This window comes from Gracilinanus agilis, chromosome 4, assembly GCF_016433145.1.
Source record: "Gracilinanus agilis isolate LMUSP501 chromosome 4, AgileGrace, whole genome shotgun sequence".
NCBI classification, from domain to species: Eukaryota; Metazoa; Chordata; class Mammalia; order Didelphimorphia; family Didelphidae; genus Gracilinanus; species Gracilinanus agilis.
Window position 1 is genome coordinate 353758665 of NC_058133.1, and position 13818 is coordinate 353772482.

Consider the following 13818-nt stretch of genomic DNA (forward strand, 5'->3'; position numbering starts at 1 on the left):
AATTTCCTAAAAGTATTTTAGGTTATGTAAACAATAGCACAGTTGTAAATTTCAGAAAAAATAGTCATAAGAAACACTGAGATTTCAGAAAATTAAAATGTTAGACATTAAAGGTACTGACCAACGATATATACTAAACTGCCTAATTATATTAGGAATATTCAAACAAAAAAGTATATGCAAAGATTGCTAAAAATAAACCATGTATGGTTTTCCAAAAAGTAACTAGCTCTATTAAAAGGTTACTTATAAATGCAATATTCATATCACACAATATCTATTTCTTATATATTATGGCTCAATATATAGTTTTCCTTTCTTCATGATATTCCCTTAGAGTAAGTGGGGGAGATCTCCTCAAATTTCATTTTACAGATGAAGAAAACTAGAACATAGAAAAGTTAAGTCTTGCCCAGACTCACAGAGCTTAAAGAGGTAAAGCATGGACTCAAAACTAGGTTTTCTGACTCCAAATCCAGGTTTCTTTATTACACTAATGTTCTAATTACTCATTCTAAATAAGTTTCTAAGATCTCAGAACTATTTAATACTGTATTTCTTCCTACAACCTAAAGAAGTGAGGCAAGATCTACCAACAAATATTACTTCTCTTGCATGTATCAGTCTAACTTAAGAAACTTCCTAAGTGTAAAAATTAAAATGGGTTTGACAAATATAAGAAGTTGTGGACACTGTTTATAAAAATTAACTCTTAAGTCATGAGACTGTTAGTAGCTTTATTGCAGCAAAATAGTGACAGTAAGAGAGGGAAATGTAGGAAGGAAGTAGAAAATATTGTCTGGCTAAAAATAACCTAAGTCAGTGTCAGAGTGCCTCCAGACTGTGAATGCGCATCTGAATGGGAATCTCACCAGCCCATGAGAGTGTCCACAGCCAGGCCTTTCAACAACCAAAGACAGACTCCTACAACCAAAGACAGACTCCTACAACCAAAGACAGACTCCAAAGAGGCTGAGCCACAAAGGGCAGTCTCTCTTGCCAAGGAGGCAAAAGTCTCACTCGAGTAAGTGTCCCTCTTCAGCCCAAGTCTTCAATGCAGAAAGCCAAATCTTCACCTGAAATTCAAAGTCTGAATCAGGAAGCCAAAATCCAAAAGCCACAAAAGACTCTGAGCCATCCAAGAGCTAGATCCACTGAAGGAACCAAAAGACGGCAAAGAATCTTACCAGAAGACTGCAAAAGAACTCTGGATCCCCTAAGCTCCTGCTTATACACAGTTTTCTCTACCCATCAGTTTTCCATCACATATCAGAAGTCAATCACAGTCTCCCTATTTGCCTAGCACTGGTGGGAGAAGGGGGGGCCAGTGCTTGTGGTCTTTAAGGGTATAAACTTTCTTTTCTAGTAAAATGTTCTTATTAACTGTTAAAGACTAACTAAGTGAGACAGGCAGGGCACTCCAGGTTCTTGATCTTGATTAACTTAAAATAGAGAGTTTAAATTCTCTTTCACTTAAGTTATGATTATATTTCAAAAGCATCTTCCTAATGTACTTTAAAAATTGTTTAGCAATTTGACTCACTTTATGGGCTTAGTTTACTTATGGAAAAATCATCACAGAAAATATAAAGTAATTTTGAATCCTTTAATCCACATTTTACAGTTTTTACATGTATTCAATGTTGTAAGCTCTATGGAAAAATGTATAGGAGTCAAAGTATTTACACTGAGAGATTCTGAAATAAATTATTTCTCTAAGAGAGGTGGTATGGAATGTCAAATAAACTTAATCTACACTTCATTGGCAAGAACTCAAAGATTTTTTACAAAATCAGACAACACAGTATAAAATTAGAGATCCTGTAGGACTATAAAATATTTTTGATTGGTATAGATTTTTTAAAAGAAATGAAAATATAGAACCTTCCTTAAAGTCTTAACATAAAATCTCAACGCAATGACAAGAGAAAGATGAGTTTCAGCAAATTTTGCAAGCTTAACCCTTAGGACTGGCAGCTGATATGGGATAAGTAAATAAAAAAGTTTCAATACGGAAAATAAACACTAGAAGATTAAGGAGAAGTAACTGATAAATTTCCTACCAGTAGTAACTGCATGTCTAGTTTCCGTGACATTTTATGATGATGATCTTATCTAAATGTGTCAAAAAGCAAAGGATTACTCACAACTTCTATTTTCTTACAAATCTTTAAAGGCCTTAAAAGGGGGGGAGGGGGAAGCAAAGGAAAGGGAGGGTGGAGAAGTACAGTCTGGAGTCAAAATGGCCAGAGTAGAAGGAAAGAATGCAGTTGAGCTCCCATCTACAACTCTCCCAAAATGTATCAGATTGGATTTTTTTTTTTTAATCCTTACCTTCCATCTAAGAAACAATACTAAGTATTGGTACCAAGGCAGAAGAAAGGTAAGGACTAGACAGTGGGGAATAAGAAACTTACCCAAGATCACACAGAATGACTGAAGCCAGGGCCTCTCATCTCTAGGCTTGATAAAGATATCCAGAAAAAGTCATTTGCCCAGGCCAACACAAGAAATCAGACAGAGAGGTCTATAAATACAGGAGACAGTCAGGACTAAAGCCTAGATACTCCAGTGCCCAAGGAGAGGTTGCACCCCAGCACAGAGAGAGGCCCCAGAATCACATAGGTACATGCAACTTAAGACAGGTTCCAACTGGGAGTTTTGTCTCTCATTCTCCAATTATTGTTCAGTGTGAGAGTGAGAAGAGACCCAGGGCAGGGCCCAGGTAGGTTGGCATTAACTCTGCCAGATAGGGAGGCCTTGGGCAGTGTACCAAGAAAAGAAGTCAGTAGCAGCAATGGTGTGGCCCAGACTCTCCAAGATCAGAAAAGGAAATCTATTCTATTGTCTAGTCCAACCTGAAAATGAATAGCCAAAGCAGGAAACCCAGATCAAAGGATAACCTATAATTCTGCCACTTTGAAGCAAAAGAATTTAATTTAATATTTAATATTAAGTTGTTAGATTTTCCAGTTGACTCTTAGGGGCAGCCTAGTTATTACTAGCAACAAGTTATTACTGTTCACATCCAAACCTAGGTCAGGCACTTACAGAGCCCATGGAAGGTGGGCAGCAATCAAATTATACTTATTACAATTTTTTATATATATATATACATATATATATATATAAACATAAACCCTAAGGTATTAAATCTAATCCACTTGAAAATTACCCAAGTCCTTCAAGAAATAATAATAAATGACTCCACTAAAAGTAACTAGCATAACAGTCAGCTAATGACTAAGCAGAATTGCATGATATGTCAGAATATACTTAAGTTTAATAAGTTTTACCCTACAATGCTGACAATTGAAACTTCATGCTTCTCAAAAGAACCTTTCTTTTATGGTTAAAGACAATTACTTAGAAGACACATAGATACCACCCCACACCCATTTTCTGTATAGGTAGGGCAATAAAAATAAGAAATGTTACATACACCATTGAACTCCATTGGTGTGTTATTTGTTTATACTGAGCTGCTTTAAAAAAAAAAAAAAAACCTTACCTTCTGTCTTATCAGTTACATGGCAGAAAAGAAGTGAGGGCTTTTAGGCAATTAGAGTTAACTGATTTGCCCATGGTCACATAGCTAAGAAGTGACTGAGACACTTCTGATCCCATTTAGAGGCCTGGTTCTCTATCCAGTGGGCCATCTAGGTGCCCCTTGCCTCACTTTTTTTTCCCTTTAAAAAAAGGGATGGAATCAAATAAGAGATAGAAAACATTACAAGATGTAAAATAAATTATTTTGATTATATTAAACTAAAAAGGGTTTATACAAACAAAGCTAGTCCAACCAAGATTAGAGGTAATAAACTGGGGGATGAGGGAGGATTTGTAACAAATTTTTCTGATAAAAGTCTCATTTCTAAAATATTTAGAGAATAAAGTCAAATTTATAAGAATACAAATCATTCCCCAATTGATAAATGGTCAAAGGATATGAATAGGCAGTTTTCAGATGGAGAAATCAAAGATTCCAATAACCATATGAAAAAATGTTCTAAATCTCTCTTGTTTAGAGAAATGCAAATTAAAACAACTCTGAGGTACCATCTCATACCTAGCAGATTGGCCAATATGACAATAAAGGAAAATGTGGAGGGAATGTGGCAAAACTGAGACACTAATGCATTGCTAATAGAGTTATAAACTGATCCAACCATTCTAGAGGGACAACTTGGAATTATGCCCAAAACGCCATAAAAGAATGCCTGCCCTTTGATCCAGTAATACCACTACTAAGTCTGTATCACAAAGAGATTTCTTAAAAAATGGGAAAGGACTTGCTTGTATGAAAATATTTATATCTGCTCTTTTTGTGGTGGCAAAGAATTGGAAACTAAAAGGATGTCTGTCCCTGAACTGGAGAAAGGCTGAACAAATTGTGGTATATGCTGGTGATGGAATACTATTGTGCTACAAGGAATGATGAACAGAAGGATTTCCAAAAGAGCTGGAAAGACCTACATGAACTGATGCATAATGAAATAAGTAGAACCAGGAGAATATTGTACATAGTAACAGCAAAATTACAGCACGATAAAATGAGATAAATTTGGCTGCTAGAAGCAATACAATGATCCAGGACAATTGTGAGGGACTTATGTCAAAGAATGGTATCCACCTCTAGAGAAAGAACTGTTGGGAGCAGGATGAACACATGTGATTTATCACCTATTTATTTGAGTATGTTTGGGGGCTTTGGTTTTATAAGATTATAAGATTATTCACTTATAAAAATGAATAATATGTAAAATTTTTTAAAAAGGGATGGATCACAGTGTAGAAAAGAGAGGAGAGGGATGTAATCAGGAAGGCAGGTCAGTTAGACAAGATTTATTAAATGCCTATTATTTTCCAGGCCCTGTACTAATCTCTAAGGAAAGAAAAAAAGACAAGAGCCCTTACTATCAAGGAGCTTATAGTCTAATGGGAGAGATAGGAAACAAACAAATATATACAAACAAAACAGGATAAATAGGAAATAATTAACAGAAGGAAGGCACTAGAATCAAAGGCCTTCTGTAGGAAGAGGGACTTTTAGTGGGAAGCCAAAAGACAGACATGAAGAAGATTATTTTGAGCATGGAGTATAAACAGAAAAATTTCCAGAGTCAAAAGATGGCATGTCTTGATGATGGCCAGTGTCACTGGATAAAAAGTGTACATAGAAGGCTGTAACTCTAAGAAGACTAAAATTCTAAGGGGGGGAGGGAGGATGAAAGAATAGAGGAAGGAATTTGATTATGAAGGGGCAAAGGAAACCAAACGGGATTTTTTATTTCATCCTAGAGTTGTGACAGGGAGCCAGTATTTAATAAGAATAGAGATGGCATGGTCAGGACTGTGACTTAGAAGTCATTTTGGGAGCTTAGACTGAAGGAAGAAGAGAGACTTGTGGTAGATGATAAAGATCCTATAACAAAGATATCAAAATAAAAAATGTCAATAACATATAACAAAGATAATAAACAAATATTATTTCTTTTGTGCATATAACCTGAGTATGTCTAAGAAATCAGCTTCCACTAATTTTTAAAACATTTTTAAGTCAATTCTTTTTTTCAAAAATTAAATTTTATAGTTCAGAATTTCACTATGCACTATTTAACCATAACGAAGCATAAAAGCATCACCCCCATTTTCTTACAATTAAAGTGGAAATGCTTTACTGTATTTCCATTCTAATCCCTCACTGTAGCATGGAAATGAAGCTCTGTCAATTTAACAACGTTAGAAAGGCATCAAGTAAACATCATCATCATCATTCAACATTTATATAATGTTTTTACTTTTGAAATGTACTTTACTTTTATTATTTCACTTCCTCTTTCAGATCTTATCTCAATGAAGACTAGACTAGCTGAGTATAGAGATGCTTATCACAACCAGGCTACTTACTTGGTAACTGATCATTGCAATCTATATAACAAAGAAAACCAGGTACTAGCCCTGTGTCTGTTATGGCACCTTCTTCCTTTAGTAATGGAAGCTGAATGGAGGAAAGGGGGCACAGTTTTTAAGCTATCTATAAGCATTAACTCAGCTATCATTTCTCTAAATATAAGGTTCTTGCCCAGTGGCCAACAAAAGAATACACTCCTAGAAAAAATGCAACTTATTGAGCTTGACAGTTTTACTATAAATAAATCATAAAACAAAATGAAGTTTCAACTAAGTGAAAAGGTGGCTCATAGGTTCTCTTTGTCGAGGCAAATAAAAAAGATGGCAATAGAGGTCTTATAAGGTGTTCAAAGATATCAAGCATCATCACTATGCAAGATGCATTTGGCCATTTTATATTGTAACTCTCAATGATGATCTTGTCATGAAAAGTGCGGTTTACATGGCAACATCTGCTGCAGAGGATAAGCTAAACCAGGGGTCGGCAACCTTTTTGGCCGTGAGAGCCATAAACGCCACATTTTTTAAAATATAATTTCGTGAGAGCCGTACAGTGCTCACAGTGTGCGCTCCTATAACAGTGCCTGAAAAAAAAATTGACTTTATGGCTCCTGCAGAAAGAGCCATATCTGGCCCTCAAAAGAGCCAGATATGGCTCAAGAGCCATACGTTGCCAACCCAAGCTAGAGAAATGCTTTAAAGAACTTAATAAACCCATCCAAATTAAGCCAATATAAATCTCAGAAAGCACTGCATTCTCCATAACCATAATTCTTCAAGTAAAAGACGGATGGCTGACCACCAGGTTTGTTGTAGAAGGTATGGTTTTACTAAATGGCCTCCAATTTCCCTTCCAACTCTGAGAAATTATGACTCCCAGTTCTAAATATATGAGCCTATATCCATTCAAGGTATAAAAAGAGCTTATTTACATAAGGAGACGCTCACAATGACTAGTGGCCAAATGAACTCCCTTTAACTTTCCAGTCTCCACAGGATGTTGTTGGTAGCTCCCTTCTACTTTTGTAAATTTAATAAATGTCTAAAGTTCAAACTCAAGGCACTCCAAAATCTCTAGCCATCCTGCTTTTCCAGATTTCTATCATTACTGCTCTTCCATTTTTCTACACTCTAGACAAAATGGCCTACTCAACACACAAAACCTGTGCTTCCCTACCACATCATGGATAAAATGCTGACTTTGGAATCCAAAAGATGTTGGTTTAAATTCCAGCTCTAGTACTTACTAGTTGTGTGACCATGTAAAAGTTCCTTAACCTCTAAGCCTCATTTTCCTTATATGTAACATGCAGATAGCAATACTTGTAGCATCTACCTTATATGACTATTGTGGGGCTCAAATGAGAATGTATGTCAAATGTTTTGCAAACCTTAAAGCATAATATAAATGTCAAGTGATTCTTATTCTTTATTGGATTTAGAATTTTATTGATTTAAACAACTACTGATGAAGAAATTTCAGCTTCCACTGATTAAGATTTTCATTAAATCTCTATCTCCCCATGCCTCCCAGAATTATACATACAATAGGTTCTGAATATATATATGCTGAATAAGTAAAGATCTCTTCCTTTCCACTGTACCTTGAGCTATAATCACTCCCTACAGAGTGCTCTTTTGCTGCCAAGGTTCAGAAGGTTTTGTGTAGGAAAAACAGGTAATCAAAAATGCCATGAAGCAAATCTCTAAACCCCAGGAGCCAAGCCAACCTCCTGGAGGACAGCTAATTTCCTTGGAAAGCAGAGGTCCTTAGCATTTTGACCTAGGATAATTCTTACCAACATATGGTCTAGCAAAAGAGATGAGTCTATAAAATGAAATGATGGCAAAAAGTTGTTATCTACCTCTAATAATAATATGTGTGTGTGTGTGTGTGTGTGTGTGTGTGTGTGTGTGTGTAATTTCTTTAAGTATACTTTCCTTCCATAAACCAGGACTGCCCTGTAGAAAATCTGGGACATTATATTGCATTAAATTATGGAACAGACTTTTTGTGGACCGACCTAAAAATCCAAACATTTGTAACAATAATTCAATGGGAAAATAAATATAGACTGAGTTCTTTAACTTTTAGAACACAAAACTTCATTAATTTAGGGATGGTAGATTTTAGCATATAAGGCAATCGAAAAATGGTGGTATATTTTATATATCTATTTCAAACTGAAATATGCATTTGTCCTATTTTATTTACTGAAATGTTTAATTTCTATCTATTGAAACTTTTAACATTATACATATATTTTACAATACTCTTTTGTTAAAGCAAATTTGATCTTGAAGCTGTTAGTTCTAAACTCATTTTTCACAGAGATAACTAATGAATGATTTAGGGAAACTTTAATAATATAGACTAAAATGGTATGGCCAAATTATGTTCCTGGCCACTTTATCTTCCAAAAAAAGAAAAACAACAGGATCCCTCATCAATATGTGACTGCACAACATATGATGGCACAATACTGAAACCTTCTGAAAGAATTTCAAAGTCTGGAAAATAGATTCTATAAAATTATTAAAGTGAGTAAAATTTTCTTGACTAGTGACTGGCAAAAATATCTAGCTAATAATGGTTAGGATGAAAATTAGGATACTCACTTTATTGTCTTGTGTTACAAGAATGCTTGCACCTCCAGGTTTCAAAGGCACTTCTTCCATTGCTCCAAACACATCTGTCTCAACGGAAAAGGTTAATTCTAAACCCAGATCACTAATATCATTATCCAGTATCCACTGCAAATTTTTAGCATATTCTGGATCAATAGATGCCACATCTTGGTAATTTACAGGAATACCTGAAAAACACAGAGATATGCAATTTTCAGAGGCTAAAGTACTTCTGCTTTTCTGTCTGTTTCATGGTAGAACATTGCCCTCTGCTGATCTATGGTAAAATTGCAAAATAAAACTAAATTCACTGGATAACTTAAATGGATATTACTCCTGTAACTGGTAAAGAATCTAATGAAATATTAAGTTTAAATGCAATTACTTTTCTGATTCTTTACCACAAAAGAAGATATTAAGAGTTTAAAAGCAAAAGGAATTGTTATTTCATTAGTACAGAGTACTCACAAGAAAGGAAACTCCCACTATCAATGTAGTCAACAGCTCTGTAACTCAACCATCTTGGAAAATTTTCTAAGTGCACTGAAAGATTAAGTGGCTTGCACCTTGTCATATATAGTAGGTATGTATTAAAGGTAGGACTTGACCCTTCATGTTCCTGACTTTGAGGCCAGCTTTCTAAGTTGCTTCTCCTACTATTATAAAGATTTTTAACATCTATAAAAAAAACACCTTTAAATGACTATTATATTAGTTATATTCACATTATATAGTATCTTGACATACATATTTAATGTAAAAACATCACTTAATAACATCTTTCTCCTTTCAGCTAAGATTAGATTTTTTTTTCAAAAATTTGGTTAAAATTAAGTCAATCTGTCTTCAGCATCATTTTAAATCTTTTTTTTATGAGACTTGGGTTCTACTTTCTTCAAAATTAATCTGCTACAAAACATCCACATGAGTTTCTGATAAGAATAACAAGCGAAAAATTACAAAGAACTGGAACACAGAGAATAAGGTTCTATATCCCTTGTCCTTGGAAAAATGTTCCTTCAATTTTCTAATGGGACTTGGATTTTTTAAGTTTTAATATTAAAATAACAATGAATAACTAACTGTTCCTAATATGGAAAATGCAATTTTTAAAATGCATTCAGTTTTTCCAGACCTAGACACAAAGAAAACAAGCTAAATAACAAAAAAATTCCAAGTTACTTCACAACTTATCTAGAAGAAAATATAAGAAGTTTTACTTTTTCTTCAAATGAAGATAAAAAGAATTTTTTTTGACATTCAAAATCTCAAGGTAGCAAAAATATTGGATTCCAATATAATGTCCATAGGGCTGTATAATCTTTTGTTGGCTACTCATCCTCTTTGTATTTCATATATGTTGGGGTTTTCCAAGGGATTTTTCTATTTTCAGCCCTCACTTCTTCAACTATAACCTCTATACAAATGTCTTCCAAATCTGGAACTCTTCTCAAAACTACAGTACTAAATGTCCTAAAATTCAACATATTTAAAAACTTATTACTGGTCCCCCTTCTTCCACATGGGTCTCTCTCTAACTCCTGTTTCTGTTTATGGATCACCATCTGCCTCATAATCTTAAAGTTATCTTTAACTCCTCACATCTAGTATTCCACATCTAGTACATGTAATGAGCTGTCAAGACTTATTATTTCTATATCCAAAATATTTCTAGCATCACACATCCACTACTGAAACAATTCTAGCCAATACAGGTAAGTGACACAGTGGATAGAGTGCTGAGCCTAGGATTAGGAAGATCTGCTTTCAAATGCACCTGTTAACTGTGTGTCTAGGCAATTCACTGATTCTTCCTCAGTTTCCTCAACTGTAAAATGGATATGATGATGGCTTCTTCTTCCCAGAGTTTTGTAAAGATCAAATGAGAAAACATTTATAAAACATTGCACATTGCCTGGCACATAATAGGCACTTAATAAATGTCTGATCCCTTTCCTTCTTGATCCTTTATTCTGTTATAAAATATCCTGATTGGCTTATTTGCTTCCAGCCAATTTCTAGTTCAATCTATCATTCTACCTCTATGTCTTCCTATAAGCATTTATTAAGCACTTACTATGTTCCAGGTACTTTACTTGGTGCTGGGGATATAAAGGCCAAAATGAAACAATCTCTGGCCTTGATAAGCCAACATTCTGTTGAGGGAGACAAGTAATAAATACATATATACACATACAAAATAAATAAGTTATTTTGGAAAGGAGAAAACTAATAAATATGCTTGGAACTCTGAAAGCTTCCTGTAGAAAGTGGCAACTGTGCTGAATGTTGAAGAAAACAAGGCATTCTCAGAGATGGAGGTGAAGAAAGAATGCTCTCTAGGCATGGGGGAGAGTAAGGCTAGTTGTACTTTTTTGATTTTTTTAATATAATTTTTAAAAAATATTTTTCCATCATTACACGATTCATGTACTCTGCCTCCTCTCTTATCTCCCCCCTCCTGGAGCTAACAAGTAATTCCACTGAGTTATACATATTATCATTCAAAATCTTATTTCCATATTCGTTTATGTAAAAGAATAATCTTTTAAAACCAAACCCCAAATCAAATACCCATGTAAACAAGTGATAAATTGCATGTTTTCTTCTGCATTTCTACTCCCACAGTTCTTTCTCTGGATGTGGTTAGCATTCTTTATCATAAGTCCTTCAGAGTTGTCCTGGATCTCTGCATTGCTACAAGCATCAAAGTCTATCACATTTGATCATCCTACAATGTTTCAGTTACTGTGTATAATGTTCTCCTAATTCTGCTTATTTCACTGTGCATCAATTCATGTAGGTCTTTCCATTCTTAAAGAAATCAAGCAGTTCACCAATCCTTATTGCACAGTAGTATTCCATCACCACCATATACCACAATTTCTTCAGCCATTCCCCAATCAAGGGACATCCCCTCATTTTCCAATATTTTGCACCACAAAGAGCAAGGATATGAATATTTTTGATGTATGAGACTGGAGAGGCAGGCCTGAGTCAACTTAATACTCCACTGTGATGTCATTGTGCCACTCAAAAAACCTACAGTGGTTTCCCATTTCTTGCTGAATAAATCATAAATTCCTGACGTTCACCCTTAAAGTCTTCTACCATGTGGTTTCTCTACCTGTACTGCATATCTCAAGGTATTCCTTGTCATGTATTCTGCATATTAAAATAATCAAACTGGGCTATTTTATTCCCTGTCCTCAACCTGCCTATTCCTGTGCTTATGGTACCTTCCCTATACCCCACCACCCTCAATCTTTGTAGAATTTTTTCCCTTTAAGGTCTAATTCAGAGTTCGTCACCTCTGTATAGTCTCTAAGCAACTTTGCCAAAACCTGAAGCATTCCATTAAAATAAAAGTGATCTTCTTCTCCTCAAATTTCTCATAGCATATTGCCCATACCCTGTCCTGTGCAATTATGTTGGTATCTCTTGTATCAGTTCTTAAGTTTAAGCTCCTTGGGCAAAGGGTTTATTTCATATTTTTATTTAGATCTTTGCATGAATTAGATACTTAATATTTGTTGAAATGGTGCACAAAGTTTAAAATTTCAACTGCTATGACAACTTTAATTTTGAATAAGGCTCTCTCCACCAAAATAATGGGCTCTCCAGCAAAAGAAAAGTTTACTCTTCAATAACATCAAAATCTGTCTGATTTATAACCTTCCCATCACCTGACAACTTTGCATAGATATAGGTAGGATTTATGACTATGACTAAGATCAAATTTTAAAGGAATGAGAAAAGACAACGATTAAGTGAAGTTACCAATTCTGTTTCACGTCCAACCAACGCAAAAATGTTTACAAAAGATTTAGGAAAACATCATCTAAACAAGACATTAGTGGATTGATAGCAGAATCATACCAAGAATGTGCTTGTAGAATGATCTTGTAAAGTAAATGTTGACCAGCTGCCTGTGGTTCAAAGCCAATCCCAAGATCTGTCCAGCAAACCGGAAATAGTTCAAGTGATCAGGATTAACATATGAGTTGCTATTGGGCTGAAAAGTTGTCCCTTTTGAAATTAAAAAAAAAAAATTTTATTCTTGGATTCCATTCAGAGGGAAGGGTTAATAATAATGAGTTCACATTTTAAAGAAAGTTAGCATATGGTATGAAAACACGATAGTTTTAATAATCAAAAAACTAGTTATTTATTCATTTAATTTAAATAACTCTAGAAGCCTGAACAACAACAGAAGTTCTATAAAAAATGACATCAAGCTTACAAAACATAAGTAGCATATGCAAATAACTACATGCAAAATGGTTAAAGGGATAGATCCCTGGCCTAGAGTAGTTTACATTCTATAACAACATTATTTCACTGCTGACATAATATAATCCTATTACACAGGCAAACTATATCCTTGGCCACAGTTGAGTTAATAAATAATGATGTTGTGTATAAGCTTCAACAGTAATACTGCCTGTAGAATGTGTAAATTATTCAATGGAAAGGGGGATAGGAAAAAAAATCATTAATTCACCTCCATTTATCAAGGGAAGTATTTGTGCAATAAATAAGTTTTCATGGGACTTTGATTGAAGGAAAAAAATGTCTGTAAGAGAATAAGAGCCCATTCCATATACTATAAGGATTGTAATAGAATGTAAATTAGATAAATGGAATGGTATGTAGGTCTTTCTAAATGGGCTAGATAAGCAAGGAATAAGGAGATATAAAAATATAGAATACAAATAGCTATTTCCAAGTACCAAAAACGATCTTAAAATAATAAAAACCAATTCTCAAACTTCATGCCTGGTGGTATATGTGCAATATATGTATATGTAGATAATTTTATATACCTACAATATTTAATCTCTTTCTGGTGTAATGACTGAAAACATTCTGTCCAGTGTAGAATATAAAGGCCAGTAGTTTCAAGTAAATTTCATGGATCTCAATAAGATTATTGTTCCTAAAACTTAATCCTTTGTAACCTAACTCCTAATTGTATCATTTACTTGACACAGCTCTCCAAAATTATTAGTGGCATCTTTTTTTTTTTTTTAAATCCTTACCTTACGTCTTATTATGAATTCTAAGACAGAAGAGTGGCAAGGGCTAGGATACTGAGGTTAGGTGACTTGCCCAGGCTTACATAACTAGGAATGTCTGAGGCCAAATTTGAACCCAAGACCTCCCAACTCCAGGCCTATCCACTATCCATTGGCTACCTAGTTGCCTCTCAATGATGTCTTAATTGGTAAATGCAAAAACTTTTTTTCAATTCTCATCCTTTTTGACCTCCTTGAA

At 34.5% G+C, this 13818-nt stretch overlaps 1 protein-coding gene across 4 annotated transcripts in view; it reads right to left on the reverse strand.

Moving 5' to 3' along the window:
• The window catches only part of HACE1 (HECT domain and ankyrin repeat containing E3 ubiquitin protein ligase 1), a 101678-nt gene that overhangs the window by 12598 nt on the left and 75262 nt on the right, over nt 1–13818 (reverse strand). For all 4 annotated transcript variants that reach the window (XM_044674280.1, XM_044674279.1, XM_044674278.1 and 1 more), the window contains 2 exons: nt 12421–12570; nt 8533–8729 (listed from right to left, as the gene is read on the reverse strand). In XM_044674280.1, coding sequence (XP_044530215.1) covers nt 8533–8729; nt 12421–12570 — 347 coding nt within the window. The remainder of the gene's footprint in view (nt 1–8532; nt 8730–12420; nt 12571–13818) is intronic.